The sequence below is a fragment of the Nicotiana tomentosiformis genome, chromosome 12 (assembly GCF_000390325.3).
Source record: "Nicotiana tomentosiformis chromosome 12, ASM39032v3, whole genome shotgun sequence".
Taxonomy (NCBI): domain Eukaryota; kingdom Viridiplantae; phylum Streptophyta; class Magnoliopsida; order Solanales; family Solanaceae; genus Nicotiana; species Nicotiana tomentosiformis.
The window spans coordinates 62,712,637-62,733,500 of NC_090823.1; the positions used below are offsets into that span (position 1 = coordinate 62,712,637).

At 39.3% G+C, this 20,864-nt stretch overlaps 1 protein-coding gene across 2 annotated transcripts; it reads left to right on the forward strand.

Annotated features, from left to right (window-relative positions):
• Window positions 1-20,366, forward strand: LOC104109612 (calmodulin-binding transcription activator 4). Of its 2 annotated transcripts, XM_070191880.1 has the most exons (14): window positions 1-315; window positions 12,147-12,208; window positions 12,679-12,804; window positions 12,889-13,004; window positions 13,188-13,276; window positions 13,524-13,569; window positions 13,910-14,306; window positions 15,019-15,149; window positions 15,351-15,441; window positions 15,538-15,761; window positions 16,652-17,337; window positions 18,200-18,785; window positions 19,050-19,340; window positions 20,048-20,366. In XM_070191880.1, the coding sequence occupies exons 2-14, from the start codon at window positions 12,193-12,195 to the stop codon at window positions 20,144-20,146; spliced, it is 2,898 nt and encodes a 965-aa protein (XP_070047981.1). In that variant the 5' UTR covers window positions 1-315; window positions 12,147-12,192; the 3' UTR covers window positions 20,147-20,366. The 2 variants fall into 2 exon arrangements, with proteins under 2 accessions (XP_070047981.1, XP_009617256.1); XM_009618961.4 differs by lacking the exon at window positions 12,147-12,208.
• Window positions 20,367-20,864: the final 498 nt, after the last annotated feature.

Below are 20,864 nucleotides of genomic sequence, written 5' to 3' on the forward strand. Positions count from 1 at the left end.
CATTTCTGAAGCGTGGTAGCTTCGTGTAGCTCACACAGTTTCACTCTGAGGTTACAGAGCGTACATCGACTCTTACAAAATTGAAGCCGTCCTTTTCCAGTCAAATCACTCCCTCTCTCCACCACCGTCGTCGCCGTTGCCGTCGCCTTTCACCGTTCTTGTATCCGTCAAGGTCTATTTTTCGGCGGCCATACGATCTGTTCAACTTTTGCATAAGTGATTGAAATTCTGAAATGAAAGCCGGCAGGAAAATTTCTCTGCAATTCTTCATCACCGTCACAAGCTTTTATTGACTACAAATTATGGCCGAATCAGGTAAATAAAACTCTACTTGGATCACTCATGCGTTAAGTCCTTTTCCTTTTCTTTTTTATTTTATCTTATATATTCACTGTTACTTGTCAGTTCGGTAATTTTTTGTACTTAATCTCTTCAATTAGCATAGATGAATTGACTTCTGTGTTTCAATATTTTTGGAGTTAGTTAAACCCGTAAATGTTCAATTTTTAAAATCTTCTAAATCAAGACAGATTTTTGATTAGTTGTCTTAAAGGAAAAAAAAAAACTGAGTATTGGAAAGAAATGAGCGCGAGTACATCACCACGGATACAGAGGATTAGTGTAGCTGACACCAACTAATTTGAGGTGGATGTATAGTTGATGGATTGACCATTTTTTTGGCATGATTTCCTTGGCTAGTGTTGATCTAAAACTTTGTATTTTACAAATGCTAAAGGCATGTTAGACAAGACGAACATGAATTACTATGTGTCTGATGAGTGAATTGTTGTAGTTATTGCATTCTATGTCTTTATGACTTTTTAAGTCTCAGAATCTTTATTTACTGCTTGAAAAGATCATGTAGCCTTGGCAAAAGCTTGTACAGGAATAACTTTGTATATTTATCGTCATTCTATATTCTCTTTAAGCTGTACTCTTTCAGAGCAAAATTTCAGTATTCTATGCCTTTTAAGCGAAAGAGAATTATAGAAAAACTAAAAAGCTTATCACTTTGAGCTGATTGGCTAAACTCTAAAGTTAAAACCTTGCCTCATTCAGCTGGTCACTTAAGGCCAGCCATAGAAAGGGCACATTCACTTTCGAAATAAATGGTTCTTTCTCCTCTGTCCCATGTTAGAAGAGCTTTGACTTTCCTTTGTGTTTGCCTAGTCAGTCGGTCGGTCGGTCAAGGTGACTAATAATTGATTATCTAGGCTTGGTCCAATGGGGAGGGCTGTTGTAAGGAGTGACTCCCTACCGACCCTCTCTAGAAGGCACTCAGTGCATCCTAAAGATTCCAGCTAGTTACATATCCCCAGTTAACCACCTCTCATTGCATAAATTATAGACAGCAAAATAAATTCCTTTTTGTCATTGTCTTAAAAAAGGTGAGATTTCCCTCTTACAAAGCCTGAAAGGTCTTAAAATTAGCAATTTGATGGCATGATATCGTTTGTTAAATCATGCAAGAAATATCACTTGTAAATTGTTGAACACTACACTAGAATATTGCACTTATTGCTGACATAAGTTAGATGTAGTCAAGGCGTTGCAGTACACTGTACACATTTACTCGAATCCATCTTTTTAACGGAATTCATAGGTCTTCCCGCCCTCATCTATCTTGTGCAAGTGAGCTCTTCCTATTCATGCCTTTCCCAGATTTGTCTCTTCCTCCACCCTAATTATTTCATGCATGAGATGGGTGAAAATATTAATTAACAATACCACTTGTGATAAGTGAAGGTGAACTCATTAATTCATAGGCTTATCATTTGTTTGACGCATGAATAATGACATTAAAGAGCAAGTTTTGATAAAAATGGCTATGCAAGCTGCCTTTGAAAAGAGAGTAAGAATTTGAGTAGCCTACCTAAAATCTTAAGGCAATGGGTGGAGTGATCCAAAACTTTTTAAACCACTTCAGATTTTCTTTTATACTTGATGTGAAACACTATATTACTCAACATCCTCCGGCGCACATAGCACGAATTTGTGATTTACATGTGGATTTGTAGACTTATCAATGGCTTGCCAAAGGTCAATTTTTTTACCATGTGAAAATAATTTGAGCATCCAACACAAAGTAGGTGAATGGGAAAGTCGCCTCAAGTTACAATGTTTAGCCATACAAACTCCCCACCTGTTTTCTGTTGCAACTCGAGAAACTCAGGCATGCAAAAGCTTAAAAAGAAATGCTGCTTGCAACTTGAGATACTTGGTCATTCAAAAAAACTATGGGTGTGCAAGCCTTTGTTGAGCTGCATTGTTACTACTTCTACTTCTGGGGGATAGGGGGAGGTCTTAGCAGGGGCGGACCTAGATGAGATAAAGCAGATTTATATGAACCTGCTTCGTCGAAAACTTATACTGTCTATATAGGTCTATTTTATCTTTATTTGAGAAAATATTGTTATAAAAATAAATGTTGAACCCGCTTGACTTAAAAACAGCGCCAAGATCACTGCAAATGGATTCAGTTTTTCGAAAGGATCCTGGATTCGAAACCACTCAACAACAAGTACAACTTTTTTCCTATATAAGCTATTTCTATATTCATTAGGAAACATAATATTTAATATGTATTTCTGATGAGACTATTACGAATACGTTTCATGAAATGAAGACTCGGAGTACAGTTAGAATAACGTATTATCATTATTTTTTAGTTAATAAAATTTGTTTTGTTGATTTCTTTGTACATTACTTCATCATATGTTCGAATCTGCTTGTGAAAATCTTGGGTCCATTACTGGGTCTTAGTCAGTTCAGTAATTGTTAGTAGCTTATGTTGTTAATTTTGTTTATTTGCTTGTTTTTACATTATTACTCCTCCGTGCAATTTATTTGACGTAGTTTGACTCGGAATAGAGTAAGAAAAAAAAGATTTTTGAAACTTGTGATTTTAAAAGCTTAAAGGGTAAAAGTTTCATGGGGATACAACATTTGTGTGGCTATAAAAGCTTCTCATTAAGGGTGAAATGGGTAAAGTGGAAAGTTGAAAGTTAAATTTTTTTCCAAGCATAGAAATATGTCATTCTTTTTTAAACGGACTAATAAGGAAAGTGTATCATATAAATTGAAATAGAGAGTATATTTTTACGAATGACACTTGTTATGAATTGCTTCTTACTTCTTTCCAGAAAGATTTTCTGCTTCTTAGGATTCCGTTTATGGCTATTATATAATTAGAACATCGTTATCAAAGAAAACAGGTTTTTCATATTAGAGATGAGAGGAGCAGGCTTGTATTAGTTATCTGGTATTAGAAACCAATATAGAGTTGAGAAGACAAGGCAACTAGATTTGACCTCTTCTATTGCATTAATTTGGGTAGAAATCCATCATTTTCCCGTCCTGTCAAAGGTGTCGATCCAAGCGAAACTTGACCTGTTAGGGGTTGGACCCACCAGTTGTGGTCCGACTGGTACAGTTCAAGTCGTTAATGGGCCAGGTCCGGGTCAAACTTGAGACTCCTTTATGCAACCTTTGGACCTGATCTGGCCCTTTGACCGCTAGCCCCTTTTATGGCTGAACCATTAAGGGGTTCAGATTTTTTATTTCCATAAATTTTATATTTTATGTTATATTAAGTTAATAGTTTATCATAGTTAAATTGTTAGATAAAAAAAATTAACACTTTATAAGAAACATACAAAATGTTATTACTTTTTTTTTTTTAAAAAAGAAAAAGAATACAAGAATAGTAAATAAAAACAAAACTTCATATTTTATTAATTTTCAACTGAAATTTGAATAATGAAAAACTTACTGTCTTACAAATTGGCCAATTAGAAGTTTGATAGAAAAGGAAAATGAATATTTCTCATGAAAATAAAACGTCCAAACTTTATTAAGGTCAACTTTGCAGATTTTAGAGTATACGAGTAGGGCAGCCCGGTGCACTAAGCTCCTGCTATGCGCGGGGTCCGAGGAAGGCCCGGACCACAAGGGTCTATTGTACGCGGATTACCCTGCGTTTCTACAAGTAGGGCAGCCCGGTGCACTAAGAGTTTTTTTATTTTAAAATTTTTGTTTTAGTGGATCGGGTCAGGTGAGTTGGCATGTGGGCCATGAATCGGTTCAGACCGATCCGGTTAAGGGATCAAAATAGTGGACCTGGCCCAGGCCCCTTAAGTTTAGGGTGGGTGGGTGGGTGGTGTTATTTTAGGGGTTATATGAACTGGTTAGTGGGTTGACCCAGCGTACTCGACATTTTTAATCGTCTATGATCAACTATGTTGCTAGGAATTGGATGTGGTTATCCGTCTATTTGATATGGGTGTAGATCTAGGAGTCCGATTCTTCATTACATAATTTTAGGATTCCAGGTTGTGGATCAAAGACGGATGCGGGTGCTGCTATTTAGCTAATAAATGTATATACGACATATTTAAGTATATACTTTGACACTTAATTGAAGTTAGTAAATTAAAGATGGTATAGCTAAATTATTTGTAACCACTTACTGTTTTGTTCATAAGTTATCTCGTATAACAACAAAGTGTTCTAGTACTATTTGTGAATATATATATATATATATATATATATATATATATTTATAGCTAAATTATTTGTAACCACTTACTGTTTTGTTCATAAGTTATCTCGTATAACAACAAAGTCTTCTAGTACTATTTGTGAATATATATATATAAACTCTAATTACTTCATAAAAAAAAAAAATGTGACATAAACTCAAAATCTAACCTAGTATACCCGATCAACCTGTATTTCTGGGTTATAGGTGTAGTCAAAGTACCCAAGTTAGGTTGACCAAATTCTGTGGATCCAACTCTCACCCAAATTGTGTCGGAGCGACACGGATGCGGGGAGGACTTTAAAGGATCTGAGCAACTAGATGGTTCAACTTCACACTATAGAAATGAAACTTGATGAATTTTTGTCCCTCGGCCAATTTGATCATGATATAGTTAGCTCTAAGGGACTTAAATCTTCGACCAAATTCCCTTATCCAAATTTCGATGACGTCAGATGAATATTTGCTGCCTACTAGAGTAAAGGGAATAAATGTTAAAGAGAGAGAAAATGATTTTCGGTGGCATTATCCAACGAAGTCAAGAGAATGTTCATATTTTAGTTAATAGTGAGTCAATGAATAAATAAATAAATGATGTGGTTGTGGAGGAAGATTGTCAATTGAATAACTGCTAACTCTAACTGCTTGACTGTTGAAATTAGAAAAGCCATGTTTCCTTCGAGAAAATAAAGGCTTGTGATGTGGCCATAATTGAAGTCTACTTCTCAGCATTCATAGAAGAGGTAAATAAGAGCAGAAAATCTGTGTAACCTACCCCAAGCTTTTTGAGGGCAACTACTCCTTCTTTGCAAGTATGTGAAACTGCAGGGATGCTTGTTTAGTGAAAGAGCTTAGCTGGGTCAGTTTGTGAGGATAAATGAGGTAAGAAATATGAACCCGTAATGCTGAAAAATAAAGAAACTTATCACTTCTAAATATTCTAGCAAAGAGATGACACCCAATGGTTGGGAAAACCGATTGCTATTGTACATTTAACTAGTATTTCAAATGCAAACTCCTTACTATGTGTTGACGCTTTCAGTATTTGGAGCTAGTCCTTGGTTTGTGAGAACTACTTGTAGACTCTCCAGGAAGGCCTCCAACTCTCTAGGATTGAAGATTTATTACTTGATTCTCCTTGAAAGATAAGGGAGAGAAAAATGGAAAGGAATAAAGTCAAATACAGTAATCTCGTCTTTTATTTTACTTTATGAAGAGCAAATTAAAGGTAAAGTGTGTTACTAAGATTGTTTAGAGTTCATAAAATTTTCCAATTTTCTTATTGAAGTATTTCATAACTGAATACTCCTCTGACAACTTCTGGTTAGTTTTAATGTGCAGTTAGTTTGCCTATCATGATTTTTATTACTCAATGAGATCCCGTTTTCTTGTCCGATCTTAGGTTTAAGGAGATTCTACATCCTCTTCACTTCTGAGACATGCAACAGAACAAAAGCCAAGAGTTCTGATTTTCTAGCATAACCAGTGTTGTCAAAGGCGCGCTTAAAGCGTGCTTAAGCCCTGAAGCAAGGCTCAAACCACGTTGAGCGCTTCGCCTCGCTTTGTGGGCGCTTTAGTGTCGCATCAAGGCTCTAAGGCATACTTGTCTTTGCCAATGAATATAATCTTGAAAAGGCGACATTAAACAACTGATATTTTGCTTTATCGTAATTTTTTTTCAATTTTTTTGTCCATATATTTGTTATTCATACTTATAATTATTAGTCTTGGACTACATATACATATTTTTACTTTTTCTCTAGTTGCGCCTTTTTTCATTAAAGCTCATGCTTTAGTTGCGCTTTGCGCTTAAAGCCCTAACGGACCTTAGAGCTTTTTTGCGCTTTTCGCCTTTGATAACACTGAGCATAACATATGTAATTTAAATTTGTAGTCCACAACATACTGAATGTATCCTCCTGTTGTCGCTATTGTTCTTAAGACAACTTTCTCAATTTGTAGAAGTTTCCATAAGTAATTCTCAATTTGATAACTTAACAATTGTTAAATAAATTTATCACTTAACATAATAGATATTAGGAAGCCATTTAAGAACTTTGTAAAACTCTCTCTCTCTAACGTCTCTCTGATAATATGCAACCCCCCACCCGGCGACCAACCCCCACCCTTTCGCTACTACCGCGGCGACCAACTGGCGACCCACCCCACGGAGATAAGGTAAGCCCCCCCCACATTTCCCTTTTTCTTCTTTCCTCCTATCTTCTCTCTCCTATTCTTCCTTGTCGTTTCTGCCCTCCCCCTCTTCCCCTCTCGCCATCTTTTCCCTTCTTCTTCTTCTTCTTCTTCTTTCTCTTTTCTCCTCCCGTCCCTCTTCTCCTACCCCCGTCCCCTTTTCTTTGAATGAGTCTCGCTGCCCTAGCAGCAAATGCAAAAGAGGGCTTCACCCTCTATTTTCTCTCCCATCTCTTTTCTTAGGCGTGCTCGTCGGAATTCCAGCCCTAGCAGCGGCAACAATGGTTCTGTACAGGGGTTGTGGCAACACCTTCCTCGGCACCCCGGTTCCACTCCAAGTTCTATTGTTCTGGAAAATTTGTTTTTGACTTGTTAGTATTTGTTTTACTGACTTTTATCCTTGACTATTGTATTTACTTCGACTTGCTTACATTTTCTCTGCCATTAGTTGAGTCATTTGTATCTTTTGCGTCCTAATATTTTTTAGTCTATGCATAAACTCTGATTGCTTCTCTGCATTTGTAGTAGTTGTAGGAACATTGACGGGTAAGTCTATAGAGTTAGGGAAGATTCTTCCGAAGAGGGGGATTAATATAGCGTGTGTCTAGGAGACTAGATGGATGGGTACGAAGGCTCGAGATGTTAACGGGTTCAAACTGTAGTATTCAAGTGGTGCTAAGGGCAGGAACGGGGTAGGTATTTTTGTTGATAGGGATCTCAGGGAGATAGATATTAGGAAGATGAACGATAGGCTGATGAGTATCAAGCTAGTGGTTGGTTGGTTCACTTTACAAGTGATTAGTGCTTACGCGCCACAAGTGGGCCTGGGCGAGGAGGTCAAGAGGCGATTTTGGGAGGATTTGGACGAGGTTGTGCGTGGTATTCCGCACAACGAGAAGCTCTTCATAGAAGGTGATTTTAATGGCTATGTTGGGGAGACTGCTAGGGGTTATGACGAGGTGCATGGCGGGTTGGCGGGTTTGGTTTTGGAGATAGGAACGAGGGAGGAACCTCGCTGTTGGATTTTGCTGGTGCGTTTGACTTGGTGGTAGCTAACACGTGTGTTCAGAAGAGGGAGGACTACTTGGTCACTTTTCGGAGTAAAGTAGCCAAGACTCAGATTGATTATCTTCTCATCATGCGGTGTGATAGGGGTCTTTGCACTGATTGTAAGGTTATTCCGAGTGACTGTCTATTGACGCATCATAGGCTCTTAGTAATGGACTTGGAGATCAAGATAGCAAGGAAGAAGAAAGCGGTGTACGGTCAGCCTAAGATCAAGTGGAGAGCCTTGACTAAGGACAAAGCTCAGGAGTTGGGGGAGAAGCTGTTGGCCATGGGGGCATGGAGGAGTAGGGGGGACGCGAGTAGTATGTGGACCACGACTGCGAACTGCATTAGGGAAGCTGCTAGAGTGGTGTTAGGGTCACGAAGGGATACTCATGAGGCCACAAAGGGGACTAGTGGTAGAATGGGGAAGTCCAAGGTAAAGTGGAAGCCAAGAAAACGGCAAATCTGAAGCTAGTGGAAAGCACGGACAAGGAGGAGAAGAGAACTTATAGGGAGTGTTATAAGAAGGTTAGGAGAGAGGCGAAAGTAGCGGTTACGGCGGTTAAGACTGCAGCATTTGAACGACTGTATGAGGATCTTGGGGGCAAAGGTGGGGATAGGAAGCTGCACAAGTTAGCCAAGATTAGAGAGAGGAAGGCTCGGGACCTGGACCAAGTGAGGTGCATCAAAGATGAGGATGGCTAGGTATTGGTAGAAGAGGCATGTATTAGGCGTAGGTGGCAAACATACTTCCATAAACTCTTGAACGTGGAAGGGGACACGAACATCGTGCTTGATGAGTTGGAGAACTCAGAGTCTGAGTGATTTCGGGTTTTGTAGGCGTATTAAGGTTGTGGATGTTGACGAGGCAATGCGGAAGATGAATAAGGGTAAGGCGAATGGGCCTGACGAGATACCGGTGGAATTTTGGAAGAGCGCGGGTCGGGCAGGCTTGGAGTGGCTTATTGGTTTGTTAATGTCATTTTTAGGACGAAGAAGATGCCTTAAGATTGACGGTGGAGTTTAATGATTTCGTTGTACAAAAACAAAGGTGATATCCCGAATTGCAACAACTATAAGGGGATCAAGCTGCTGAGTCACACTATGAAAGTTTGGGAGAGGGGGTGGAGAGGAGGGTGAGGAGAAATGTGTCTATTTTCGAGAATCAGTTCAGATTTATGCACCGGGGGCTCAACTACCGAAGCCATAAACCTTGTGCAGAGATTGGTGGAGCAGTTTCGGGAGAGGAAAAAAGACTTGCATATGGAGTTCATTGACTTAGAAAAAGTTTACGACAAAGTCCCGAGGGAGGTGTTTGGAGGTTAGCGGTGTTCTGGTATCGTACATTATGGTGATTAAGGATATGTACGAGAGAGTTAAGACTCGGGTGAGGACTGCGGGTGGTGACTCAGAGCATTTCCCTGTGGAGATGGGTTTCATCAGGGATCGGCTCTTAGCCCATTTTTGTTTGCCCTGACATATTGGATGTGCTGACGCGACGCATACAAGGGGAGGTGACATAGTGTATGCTATTTGCTGATGACATAGTATTGATTGACGAGACGCGAGGGGTGTTAACGCAAGGTTGGAGGTTTGGAGACCAACGCTAGAGTCTAAAGATTTCAAGTTGAGCAGGTCGAAAACAGAATACACGGAGTGAGAGTTCGGTGATGGGATGCCTGAAGCAGAAGTAGAAGTGATGATTGATACACAAGTCATCCCCCAAAGGGATAGTTTCAGATATCTTGGGTTTGTAATTAAAGGCAATAGGTAGATTGACAAGGATGTTACTCATCGTATTGGAGCGGGGTGGATAAAATTGAGGCTCGCTTCTGCGGTTCTGTGTGATAAGAACGTGCCACCAAGATTTAACGACAAGTTCTATAGTGTAGTGGTTAGATCGACTATGTTGTATGAGGCAGAGTGCTGGCCCGTCAAGAAGATGAAGTTAGCTGAAATGAGGACGTTGAGATGGATGTGTGGGCATACCAGGGCACGTTCTTATCACACAGAACCGCATAGGTTTGATCGGGAGTTGACTTTGATGATATTGGGTTCGGACTGTTGTTCCGGGAGTTGGAATAGGTTCGTTATGTCATTTAGAACTTGTGTTCAAAATTTGAAATCATTCCGAGTTGATTTGATATGGTTCGGCACGAGTCTTGTAAGTTGAAAGTTCATAAGTTCATTAAGCTTGATTTGAGGTGCGATTCGTGGTTTTGATATTGTCATGCGTGATTTGAGGCCTCGAGTAGGCTCGCGTTACGTTTTGGGACTTGTTGGTATGTTCAGACCGGATCTCGAGAGGCTCGGGTGAGATTCGGATGTGGTTCAGATCATTTGAGAACATGTTGGTTGATGCTGGTTTGGGTAGAGATCTGGTGTGACCGCACTTGCGCAACCTTGGGCGCAGGTGCGGAGCCGCATATGCGGCACTGGTAGCGCAGAAGCACAATCTGGAGCTGGGGGCGGAGTCTGCAAATGCGGAGATTGTTTTGGCGCAGAAGCGAGTTGGGCGCAGATGCGGTGCAGGTCCTCGCACCTGCGATGTCGCAGAAGCGGAGTTTTTTCCGCAGGTGCGGGAGGTCGGGATTATGTTTGTGTCTCGCAGAAGCGAGGTTCTGGTCGTAAAAGCGACGCTGTAGGTGCATTATTTTGTCCGTAAATGCGGATGTGCTGGGCAAATGCATTTATATCGAGATTTTGGTTATTTTTATCACAACTTGAGATTTAGAGCTCGGTTTTGGGCGATTTTGGAGAGGATTTTCACCACATGGATTGGGGTAACTATTTTTGACTCGATTTTGATTATATTTCATGATTCCATTTTAGCATTTGATTGATGATTTTAGAAGAGAAATTGGAGGTTTTTGTCCAAATTTTTCTAAAGTGAATATTTGAGATTTGAGCATCGATTCGAAGTCGGATTTGAGTGAAATTAGTATGGTTGGACTCGTAATTGAATGAGTTGTCGGAAAACTGTGAGTTTTGTCGGGGTTCGAGAAGCGGACCCGGGTTGACTTTTTGGTTGACTTTGAGTAATTGATTAAAAATTCGACCTTTATCGTATGAGTTTGTTTTCTTTGGCATTATTTGATGATTTTGAGTTGCTTTTGGCTAGTTTCGAGCCTTTAGGAGGTTGATTTCCTCGGGATGGCATTTCTAGAGTAAATAACATTTCTAAACTTAGATTTGAGGGTAATTATCCCTGGGAACTATTTTGTGATGTGTTGGGGTGACGCACATGCTTGGTAACGGGCGTGTGGGCGTGCACCGGGGTAATCATGATTCAAGTTGACTTTTAGACTAGTACCAGACTTGTTCTGCTATCATATCCTGTTATATCCGTGTTTTCCCTTGTTTGATTACCTGAGCTGTGATTCATGTTAGAAATCATGTTTAGGCTATGTGCTTATTTGGTTGAGACCTAATGTGGCTATTTCTGTTGTTTTGAGTTTTCTGATTTAACTGTAATTATACACTCAGTCGTGGTTCTTCATTTGCAAATTATATCTCAGTCTCTGTTCATCATTCATTGTGACATTGCACGTATCATTATGTTTTTCCATATGTGGAGTTGTTGGGCTGAGTGGTATAAGATTGTGAGCCCTTGAGACTTGAGAGGTTGATGACTGAGGTGGACCTTAGAGCCGTGTTGAAAGTGTTATTGTGGATCGGGCTGCACGTCGCAATAGGTCATATTGGCTTTTGATTAGCGGTTGGGCAGGATCCGCCCCGTACAGTGCTGAGTGATCGTGTGTGTGATGAAGTGGGCATTTGAGACAGACAATTTGGGTATGTTGAGAGTGAGAGTACCTGGGGTATCACCGTAAAATCATTCATTTGACATGCATACTTTGCATGTAGGCATGGAGATGCATTTTTCTCATGTTAGACGGTAATGTGACATTTATGATTTGACATGTAGGCATAGAGATGTATATTCCTCATGCTAGACGGTATATGATAGTTGATGACTTGACATGTATTGATATGTAGGCATAGATATGTACTTTCCTCATGCTAATTGGTAAACGGAAATTCTTATCTGGTGTTGTGAATGGGAATACAGTTCTTTTGATAAACTCATGTTTAGTGTTTTAGGGGTGAGATTTGGAATTGACTGTTTTACTTGAAAATTATGCCTACTTTCCCGTAACTGTGAACGAGCTAAGCATATATCTCTTGAATTATTTACCTTTACTGTTCTCATTATATTATTACGAGTTGTTATTGGCTACTGGTACTGGACTCTGATCTCTTTTCGAGCTCGTCACTGCTTTCAACATGAGGTTATGTTTGTTACTTATTGAGTACATGGGGTCGGTTGTACTCATACTATACGTCTGCACCTTGCGTGCAGATCTTGGAACTGATGTTGCTGTGTATGGCGGGAGCTGACATTGAAGATGTACGTGCATTCCGGTTATAACTGCCACTTGTCCTTGGTAGCTTTAGATTTGCAAATTCGAACAGATGATGTATTTATTTCGTACCAGCTTTGTAAATTCTAAGTCTTAGAAACTCATGACTTGTACTACCAATCCTTGGGAGATTGTATAAATGTTTAGTTATTTTACTCATTTACTTTTATTATTCGCATTTGAGTTGTATTGACTGATATTTGGCTTACCTAGCGGGTAGGGGTAGGTGCCATCACGGCTAGATGGATTTTGGGTCGCGACACCCCACCTGTGGGTTTACACTTTTTTTTTTCTTTGTTGTTCCATAGGTAACCGCTTGAAATTGTTTCTTTTTTAATATAGTTATTTTCCTTGTGAAACTACTGGTTGACTACCTATGAACGATGCCGCTTTGGCCTTTGAGAATGGAGTGTACTGATCTGTATCTGCTGATCTAGAAGATTTAGCAACTGCTGCTATTCTACTTTTCAGGATATGATATTAATGATTTGGTTCGAGAAGCCCAAATCAGGTGGTTGAAGCCTGCTGAAGTTCTCTTCATACTGCGAAATCATGAGAACCACCAGCTCTCCAATGAAGCAGCTCAAAAGCCACCCAGTAGTCTCCAAACCCTCTTACTATTGGAACCATGTAGATTGCTGTCCTCTTCCATATCATCTGACAAAGTGGTTGTATCCACAGGTGGATCATTGTTTCTCTTTAACAAGAGGGTCCTCAGATTCTTCCGTAAAGATGGGCATAGTTGGCGCAAGAAGAAAGATGGGAGAACTGTTGGGGAGGCACATGAACGGCTTAAGGTAACAACATTTGTTAGGAAATATTGTGTTGTTGATATTGCAACTGACTTTTTTTGGGAAACTATGGTGTGTTTCACATGGATGGTATGAATCCCCAAAATGTATGCATTTCATATTCTTCTCCAGTTTCTCTAACAATTTTCCATTGCATGAGTAGTTCCTATTTGTCTCTTCCATGTCCAGGTTGGAAATGCTGAAGCCCTGAACTGTTATTATGCACACGGAGAGCAGAATCCTACCTTCCAGAGACGCAGCTATTGGATGTTGGATCCGTGAGTGTTACTTGCTCTTATCTATCTGTAAGATGGTATTTTTTGGTTTTGTGCACTTTTAGGAAAGAGGTGCTAAACTCACCATAGTTTCAAATGGCACCGAAATTTTAGGAGTTACAAAAAGCTGAATGGAAGCTTAACATTCTAGAGCTTCCTTTTCTGTTCTCTCTCTCTCAGAGCAAAAAGTTGGGAGGTAACTGATTGTTCTTTTTACTTTATTTGTTCACAACTTTGGATGCTTGGGCAGTGCGTACGAGCACATTGTTCTGGTTCACTACAGAGACATAACTGAGGTCAGTCTTCTAGAACCCAGTACAAGCTAATATGATGTCATGACAAGAGTTTTCGGTACCACTGAATAATTTTTCATCAATCAAAGGATCTATGCATCAGTAGTTCTTTGTTCTTCAGTTTCAACCATCATTTCTTTCTGTAATCTTGTTACCCTGTGAATGCGGCAATAATGTGATGCTGGAGATCCTTCAATCTCTGTATTAGTATTTGTATGTACAGCTAATATTGGAGAATTAAATATTTGTTTAGTGCATCTTATTAAGCTGTTTATTAGCTAGAACTTAAATATGTTAAAAGTATAACGAGTCCTAACATCATTAGTTTTTCATATGAGAACAGGGTAGGCAGAATCCAGCCTTCATGTCAGAATCTTCTCCAATTTCTTCTACTTTCTCTCCCAGTCCAAGCTCCTATTCTACTCAACAGACGGGCTCTACTCTCATCGCCGGTGAATCTTATGAGCAGTACCAGAATCAATCTAGCCCTGGAGAAATTTGCTCTGATGCAGTCATCAATAATAACGGAATGTCAGACATCATAGGGAGAACAAAGGAGGTCATGAGTTCACCGGGGCTTGAGATGAGTCAAGCGTTGCGAAGGCTCGAGGAGCAGTTAAGTTTAAATGATGACAGCTTTAAAGAAATTGATCCCCTGTATGCAGATGCAATAAGTGACGACAGTTCACTTGTCGAGATGCAGGGGAATTCAAACAGTCTGTTGTTGCAACATCATTCAGGTTTTTGTCATTTTCATCTCTCATTATTATTGTAGAATGCACATATGCATCCTTATGGTTCTCTGCTTTGGATTTCTATTACAGGCAACTCAAAGCTTGGAGATTTTCTTACTTATTAGTTATTTGTGCTTTATCGTGAACTAGGTAGATATTTTTGTCAATTTGCTTGGTGTGGTTGACTACTGCTTGTTCTTAGCCTTGTAACTGTTGACCTGGATACTTGTCGGAATCTGATGGTTAAATGCTAGCCTTTATAGTAGCTTGTTTGACTTAGAAGTGTTTGCAAAATAGTATCTTATTTGTTTATTTTCTTTAACCATTTAACCTCAGCTGAATGTAGATTGATACATCAGCATCTGAAGGTCCACTCAGAGTTAGTCAAAACTGTACACCATAAAGATTATTCTGTTGAATTTAAACACGTAACTAATTATAAGTTTTTATGGCATCCACTAACAAATAGTGTATGTGTGACTGTAGTGATATTTCTTGTATGTAGATTTTCCCATTATTAATAAAATTATTTACCATACGAAAAAAAAGAAGTGAAAGTGTAACTTCTGAAGTTCTGATAGCAGTTAACTCAATGCTTCCTCTTGGATATTTAATTCCGTGTCTTTGTGTTCATTATTTCTTTAAATGGAGCTCTCATCTTTTTCTAGTTTAGAAGCAATAAATGTGAAGGTATGCTGATAAGACTGTGCCTCTGTAGCTGAGAGCAGTGAATCACATCATCAACATCTGACCCAGGATGGTCACGTCTGGAAAGATATGCTGGATCACTATGGGGTTTCCACAGCTGCTGAATCACTAACCAAATCTTTGCCCAAGTTAGATGAGAATGTAAGAAAAGTGTATTTTGTAGTTAGCTCTGTTTCATTAGGCCTATCAATGCATATAAGATCAAGATATAGTGCAAGTTTTAACCTTATCTCAGGGCCTTCTGGTGAAATACAACACCTGCCTCTTATCATAAACCCACATCAGCTATACATTTTAATATTAAAATCTAAACGTGTTTTCACATGCCTATACTTACCACAGGGAATGCTGCAAATCTCATCAGAGAGAGGTGCCATAGAAGCATATCAAAGCTACAAGTGGCCTAATTTCAGTGAAAAGGAGGCTCAGAAGGGTAATCATTTTTTCACCTCCAGAGGGTAATCTGTATCTACTACCTCTAGAATGTCACTAATTAGTTAATCTCTGGAAAACTCGTGTTTCTTTGCAGCTCCCATACCAGCTTTTAAACAACTTGAAAATTTCAAGTATCCTGCATATTCTCCTGGGGTAACTGCTTTTGGATCCAATTCTGACCAGTGTACAACAATATTTGACCAAGATCAGATTGGTACTTCGTTTGAAGATGAGATGAGCTTAACTATTTCCCAGAAGCAGAAATTTACATTTCGGGATATATCCCCTGATTGGGGGTATTCATCTGAGGCTACAAAGGTATATGTCATGATTTAGTTGATTGTTTGCGTTTGTACTGTAAACCATGTCTGCTCTCCATGGTTGTGGACTTGCGATGTTTCTTGAAATTTGTTTTCTGCATGTGCAAGTGGTGTCGAGATCCCAGTGGATTGCTTATACGTTTGTTTAGTCATTTGAAATTTCAGTGTTCTGTTTTCCATGCCCCAATAACTTATATAATTAGTTATGGCTTCCGAACACGCAGACTTCCATCGTTTTGCAACTGGTATTTTAAATGGTATTACTTCAAAATCTTGGATGAAATGCTTTTATATCATGGCTTAATTTCTGAATGCTGACTGGAACCTGAATGTATAGCAGTTTAAAGTAATACAAAGGTCATAAAGAGGAAGAGATGCAACTGGCTCCTGTAACCAACTCATAATGACTAATTCTTTTATCAACATTGGAGCTGCTCAATGCTCAAAACCCCCTTAAATCTTTGATATCTCTGTGGAAGCATTGGTTTATACATTCCTCTTAGTCTCGACTCTAGGGATAATTTTTTTCGTTATCTTTTTTCGAGAACCGCCTAAAGTTCCAACTAAAAAGAACTAAAAAGGTGAAATAATTTTTCATTATCTCAGTTGAAGAACTGAGCCTCCCGATAAAACCTCTGTAAATGATTTCCTATAGTCAAATTATGCTGAACAATTTGAAGGTAGCTTTTTATGAAAGCAATTTAAAATCCTCCTGTGCACCTTTTATCACAAAGGAAAAAAAATCCTTCCGTGTACCTTATATTCATGACCATGCTCAGGATATTGACAAGTTAGATACTAAGGTGTAGTTAATAGTTTTCAGCTGGTTTCTTCACCCATTTTTTTAATTATTACCAATATTTATAACGTTCTAGATCTTCAACGCAGGTTGTTATCATTGGATCTTTTCTCTGTAATCCTTCAGAGTGCATGTGGACTTGCATGTTTGGTGATACTGAAGTTCCTGTTCAGATCATTCAAGAAGGTGTCATCTGTTGCCAAGCTCCTCCTCATTTGCCTGGTAAAGTCACCCTCTGTGTTACTAGTGGTAATAGGGAGTCATGCAGTGAGGTGAAGGAATTTGAATATCGGGATAAGCCTGATGATTGTGCTCGAAATAATCGATCTGACGTGGAAGGAGCTTATAAAAGTACAGAGGAATTGTTGTTACTTGTCAGGTTCGTGCAGCTGCTTCTATTGGACTTATCTGCCCAAAAAGAAGATAGTTCTATGTTGAGCAATGATTTCTTGGAGAAATGCAAAGCAAATGAAGATTCATGGTCCCAGGTCATTGAATCTCTTTTGTTTGGCACTTCAACATCAACGATAACCATTGATTGGCTTCTTCAAGAACTTCTAAAAGACAAGTTCCAGCAGTGGCTTTCTTATAAATTGCAACGAAAAGATAATCAGATGGGCTGTTCTTTATCTAAGAAAGAGCAAGGAATAATTCACATGGTTTCTGGATTGGGATTTGAGTGGGCGCTGCACCCAATTCTAAATGCTGCAGTCAGTGTTAACTTCCGTGATATTAACGGCTGGACTGCCCTGCACTGGGCTGCACGCTTTGGAAGGTAATTCTATTGTTTTTTTTGGTTTGATAAACTACTTCACTAATCACTGTGCTTCAGTTTTCACATTAAAATTTGTAGTCAGTAGCAATAGAAGCTGGATTAACAACTCTTAGGAAGTCAAACATGTCCCACTTCTAGGCCCCAGGGCATTGCTCTAGTGGTGAGAAAACAATGCGTGATGTGTGGTTAGGTGCACATCACCAGGCTTGAACCCTGCTGCAACAAAAGCCTGGCATTTAAGTGGATAAGGGTAGAAGGGTGGGCCCATTATCCACCAAGTTTCAAATTGTGCACCACTGACCTATGGGATTTCTCAGTCATTTTAAAGGGAAAAAAACATGTCCTGCTTCCACCTCCTGAGTATACAAAAAATATAAAGATGAATGGTATTTTTACTTTTGACTCGATCACTCAGTTATTGCTGTTTTACAAGAAATACTGTCTCATTCCTAATTTGCCTAAGTGAAATTTTAAAATTGAGCACATTAGGCAGTATTTTTCAACTTTTCGAATTATTTATGGAGTAATATATTGACAACATGGAGAGATTCAGCTTTGAAGAACTTCATGGATGTTGAGATATCGGGGGAACTCCTTGAATCTCTCTCTTTATATATTTTTTAAAATTGAGCACATCAGGCAGTATTTTTCAACATTTCGAATTCTTACATGGAGAGATTCAGCTTTGAAGAGCTTCATGGATGTTGAGATATTGAGGGAACTCCTTGAATCTGTCTCTCTTTATATATGTCTGTGTCTGTGTTTGCATGTGTAGTGAATTTGCTAATGACAATCTTTACTGGGGCCTTATGCTTAGTAGCCATAGGAAGCTAAGTTATTTGAATATTCATATCTGTGACAGGGAAAAAATGGTTGCTTCACTCATCGCATCCGGGGCATCGGCTGGAGCTGTTACAGATCCCTCCTCACGAGATCCAGTTGGTAAAACTGCTGCATCAATTGCTTCCAGTTGCGGTCATAAGGGACTTGCAGGATATCTTTCAGAGGTAGCTCTCACCAGTCATCTTTCATCCCTCACATTGGAGGAGAGTGAGCTTTCAAAAGGTACTGCTGATGTGGAAGCAGAAAAAACTATTAGTAGCATATCAAACACAAGTGCCACCACAAACGAGGATCAGCGTTCTCTAAAGGACAGCTTAGCTGCAGTCCGTAATGCAGCTCAGGCTGCTGCTCGTATACAGTCTGCATTCCGAGCACATTCATTCCGCAAAAGACAACAGAGAGAATCTGCTGTTACTGCTACCGCAAGTGGAGATGAATATGGTATCCTCTCAAACGATATTCACGGGCTTTCAGCTGCATCAAAGTGGGCATTCCGCAATACGCGGGACTACAACTCAGCAGCCTTAGCAATTCAGAAGAAATATCGAGGATGGAAAGGTCGGAAAGATTTCCTTGCATTCCGCCAGAAAGTAGTGAAGATACAGGTGCTTTATATGCTTTAAGTCAAAATTGACATTTTAACCTCATTATACGCTATCTTCTAGGAAGGTCAAACTTGATAAGACTTCAAATACAATCTGTCACTAATACAGAAGTCACAATCATATTTATAAATAAAATATAAGTTGGGATCATTTGTTAATTATGATCTCCTTTTTTTTTTTGGGTTTGGGGTAGAGGGAATGTATGGAGGATAGAAAATAATTCGTTTAGCAGAAAAAGTGACTTGCTTGTGATTTCCATGGCAGGCTCATGTACGAGGCTATCAGGTTAGAAAGCAATACAAGGTGTGTTGGGCAGTTGGAATCTTGGAGAAGGTGGTGCTAAGGTGGCGTCGAAGGGGTGTTGGTCTTCGGGGATTTCGACATGACACAGAATCAATTGATGAAAGTGAGGATGAAGACATTCTCAAGGTGTTCCGCAAACAGAAAGTTGATGCTGCTCTGGATGAGGCTGTCTCAAGAGTGCTATCAATGGTTGAATCTCCAGGGGCACGGCAGCAATATCATCGGATTCTTGAAAAGTACCGGCAAGCTAAGGTAAGCAAAGCATCATTCTACTACGACATTTCTGTCACTAAAATACATGATAGATTGAAATTTACATAGTTTTTTGCATGTGGAATGCGTACGTACATCATTTGGGACTGAACGGAATGAATTTTAGCCATCCTCTATCTTCCTTGTAAATATTAGGGACACAGATGCACAAAGTATATATTCCATTATGCTTTTAGTTTACTTTACCTTTTCTTGAAAAAACCAAGGTTGTGGGTCTTAGAGATGTGATCGTAAAAATAGTCAAGGTTGTGGAGTAGCTACATCGTATGCAATGGAACAAGGACAAATTAAAAATCCAAATAGTGGATATTGGTGGCATTGTCCGAGCAACTGGAAAACTCTTATGAGTGAATGTTCTTGTCTCTAAATTATTTCCAGCATATCTGGGATATGGTGGCAGTATTATTGGCTTCTTGATCCATGTATTTTACCCACAGCATACTCCATTCTATTGAAGAAAATCGTAACATTATTCATACTCCTCTGATTAGACCACTTGGCTCGGCACGTTCTCTGGCAGCATGGTAGTTTGCCTTCACCTAAACCATAGAGTAGAGCAATGTGTGAAGCTCTACAAGTGCTGCATATTGTCAATCCTAAGGAGGGGTATAGGGAGCATTTAGATCCGCTTTCATAGTTCAAAATCAGGAAACTCATATGAACTAATGTTCTTCATCGCACCGCAGGCTGAGCTTGAAGGAGCGGAAAGTGAATCAGCATCAACTGCTCATGGTGACATGTCTAACATGGAAAATGATGACATATACCAGTTTCCTAGTTATTAGTACACCTGACATCTTCATTGTCATCCAAACTAGTCTCTGATAGGTACAAGAATTATACATTGAGGCTTGATTGCGATTGCAATTTGTAAGTCACTGTGAGATAGTATGTATGTTGTAGGTGCTGTTCATAATGTGTACAGGTTGATAGGTTAAGACATGAGATTTTTAATATTTGATGCCTGCAAGATTAGCTCGAAAGCTTTTCTTTTTTTCTTTCTAACATGTTCTTATGTGCTTGAGCGCCTTTAGCTGCTAAATAGTTGATCGTCAAAGGGCAAATACTAGGGGTAGATTGTGGTATAGTCACTGGCATGACTGCCTATTTGTTTTTATTAATTTCAGGAAATCAGTAGAAATACTCAACCCTTTTTTGCTTACGTTTGGTTTCAAAATCAATGCCAAAGGCAATGAGATGGATTTCGGAAACCAAATTAATTCGCTGTTTTACCCTACTATTGTAGATCCGTAAAAATAGCATGGGCTAACCAGTTTACGACTGGTAATTGAAAACTAACCAACGTTTGCAAGTCTTTCAATTACCGGTTGTAAATTAGGGTATTTCTGATTTTCCCCCATAGATCTACTACTTCAGTATAAGCTTGCCGAGTCCATTTGCATCATTCACAAAGTTCATCAGTCGACTGAAATTTGTCAAACATGATAAGCAGATTTTCTAAGTCGGATTGGTTTAACTTAAAGTCATCATGCATTTGACACC

Bases quoted from the DNA above. Each gene is read 5' to 3' on its own strand.
- LOC104109612 (XM_070191880.1), top strand. The intron at 13,570-13,909 runs GTCAGTCTTCTA...ATATGAGAACAG, and splicing joins ACTACAGAGACATAACTGAG to GGTAGGCAGAATCCAGCCTT. The intron at 14,307-15,018 runs GTTTTTGTCATT...GTGCCTCTGTAG, and splicing joins GTTGTTGCAACATCATTCAG to CTGAGAGCAGTGAATCACAT.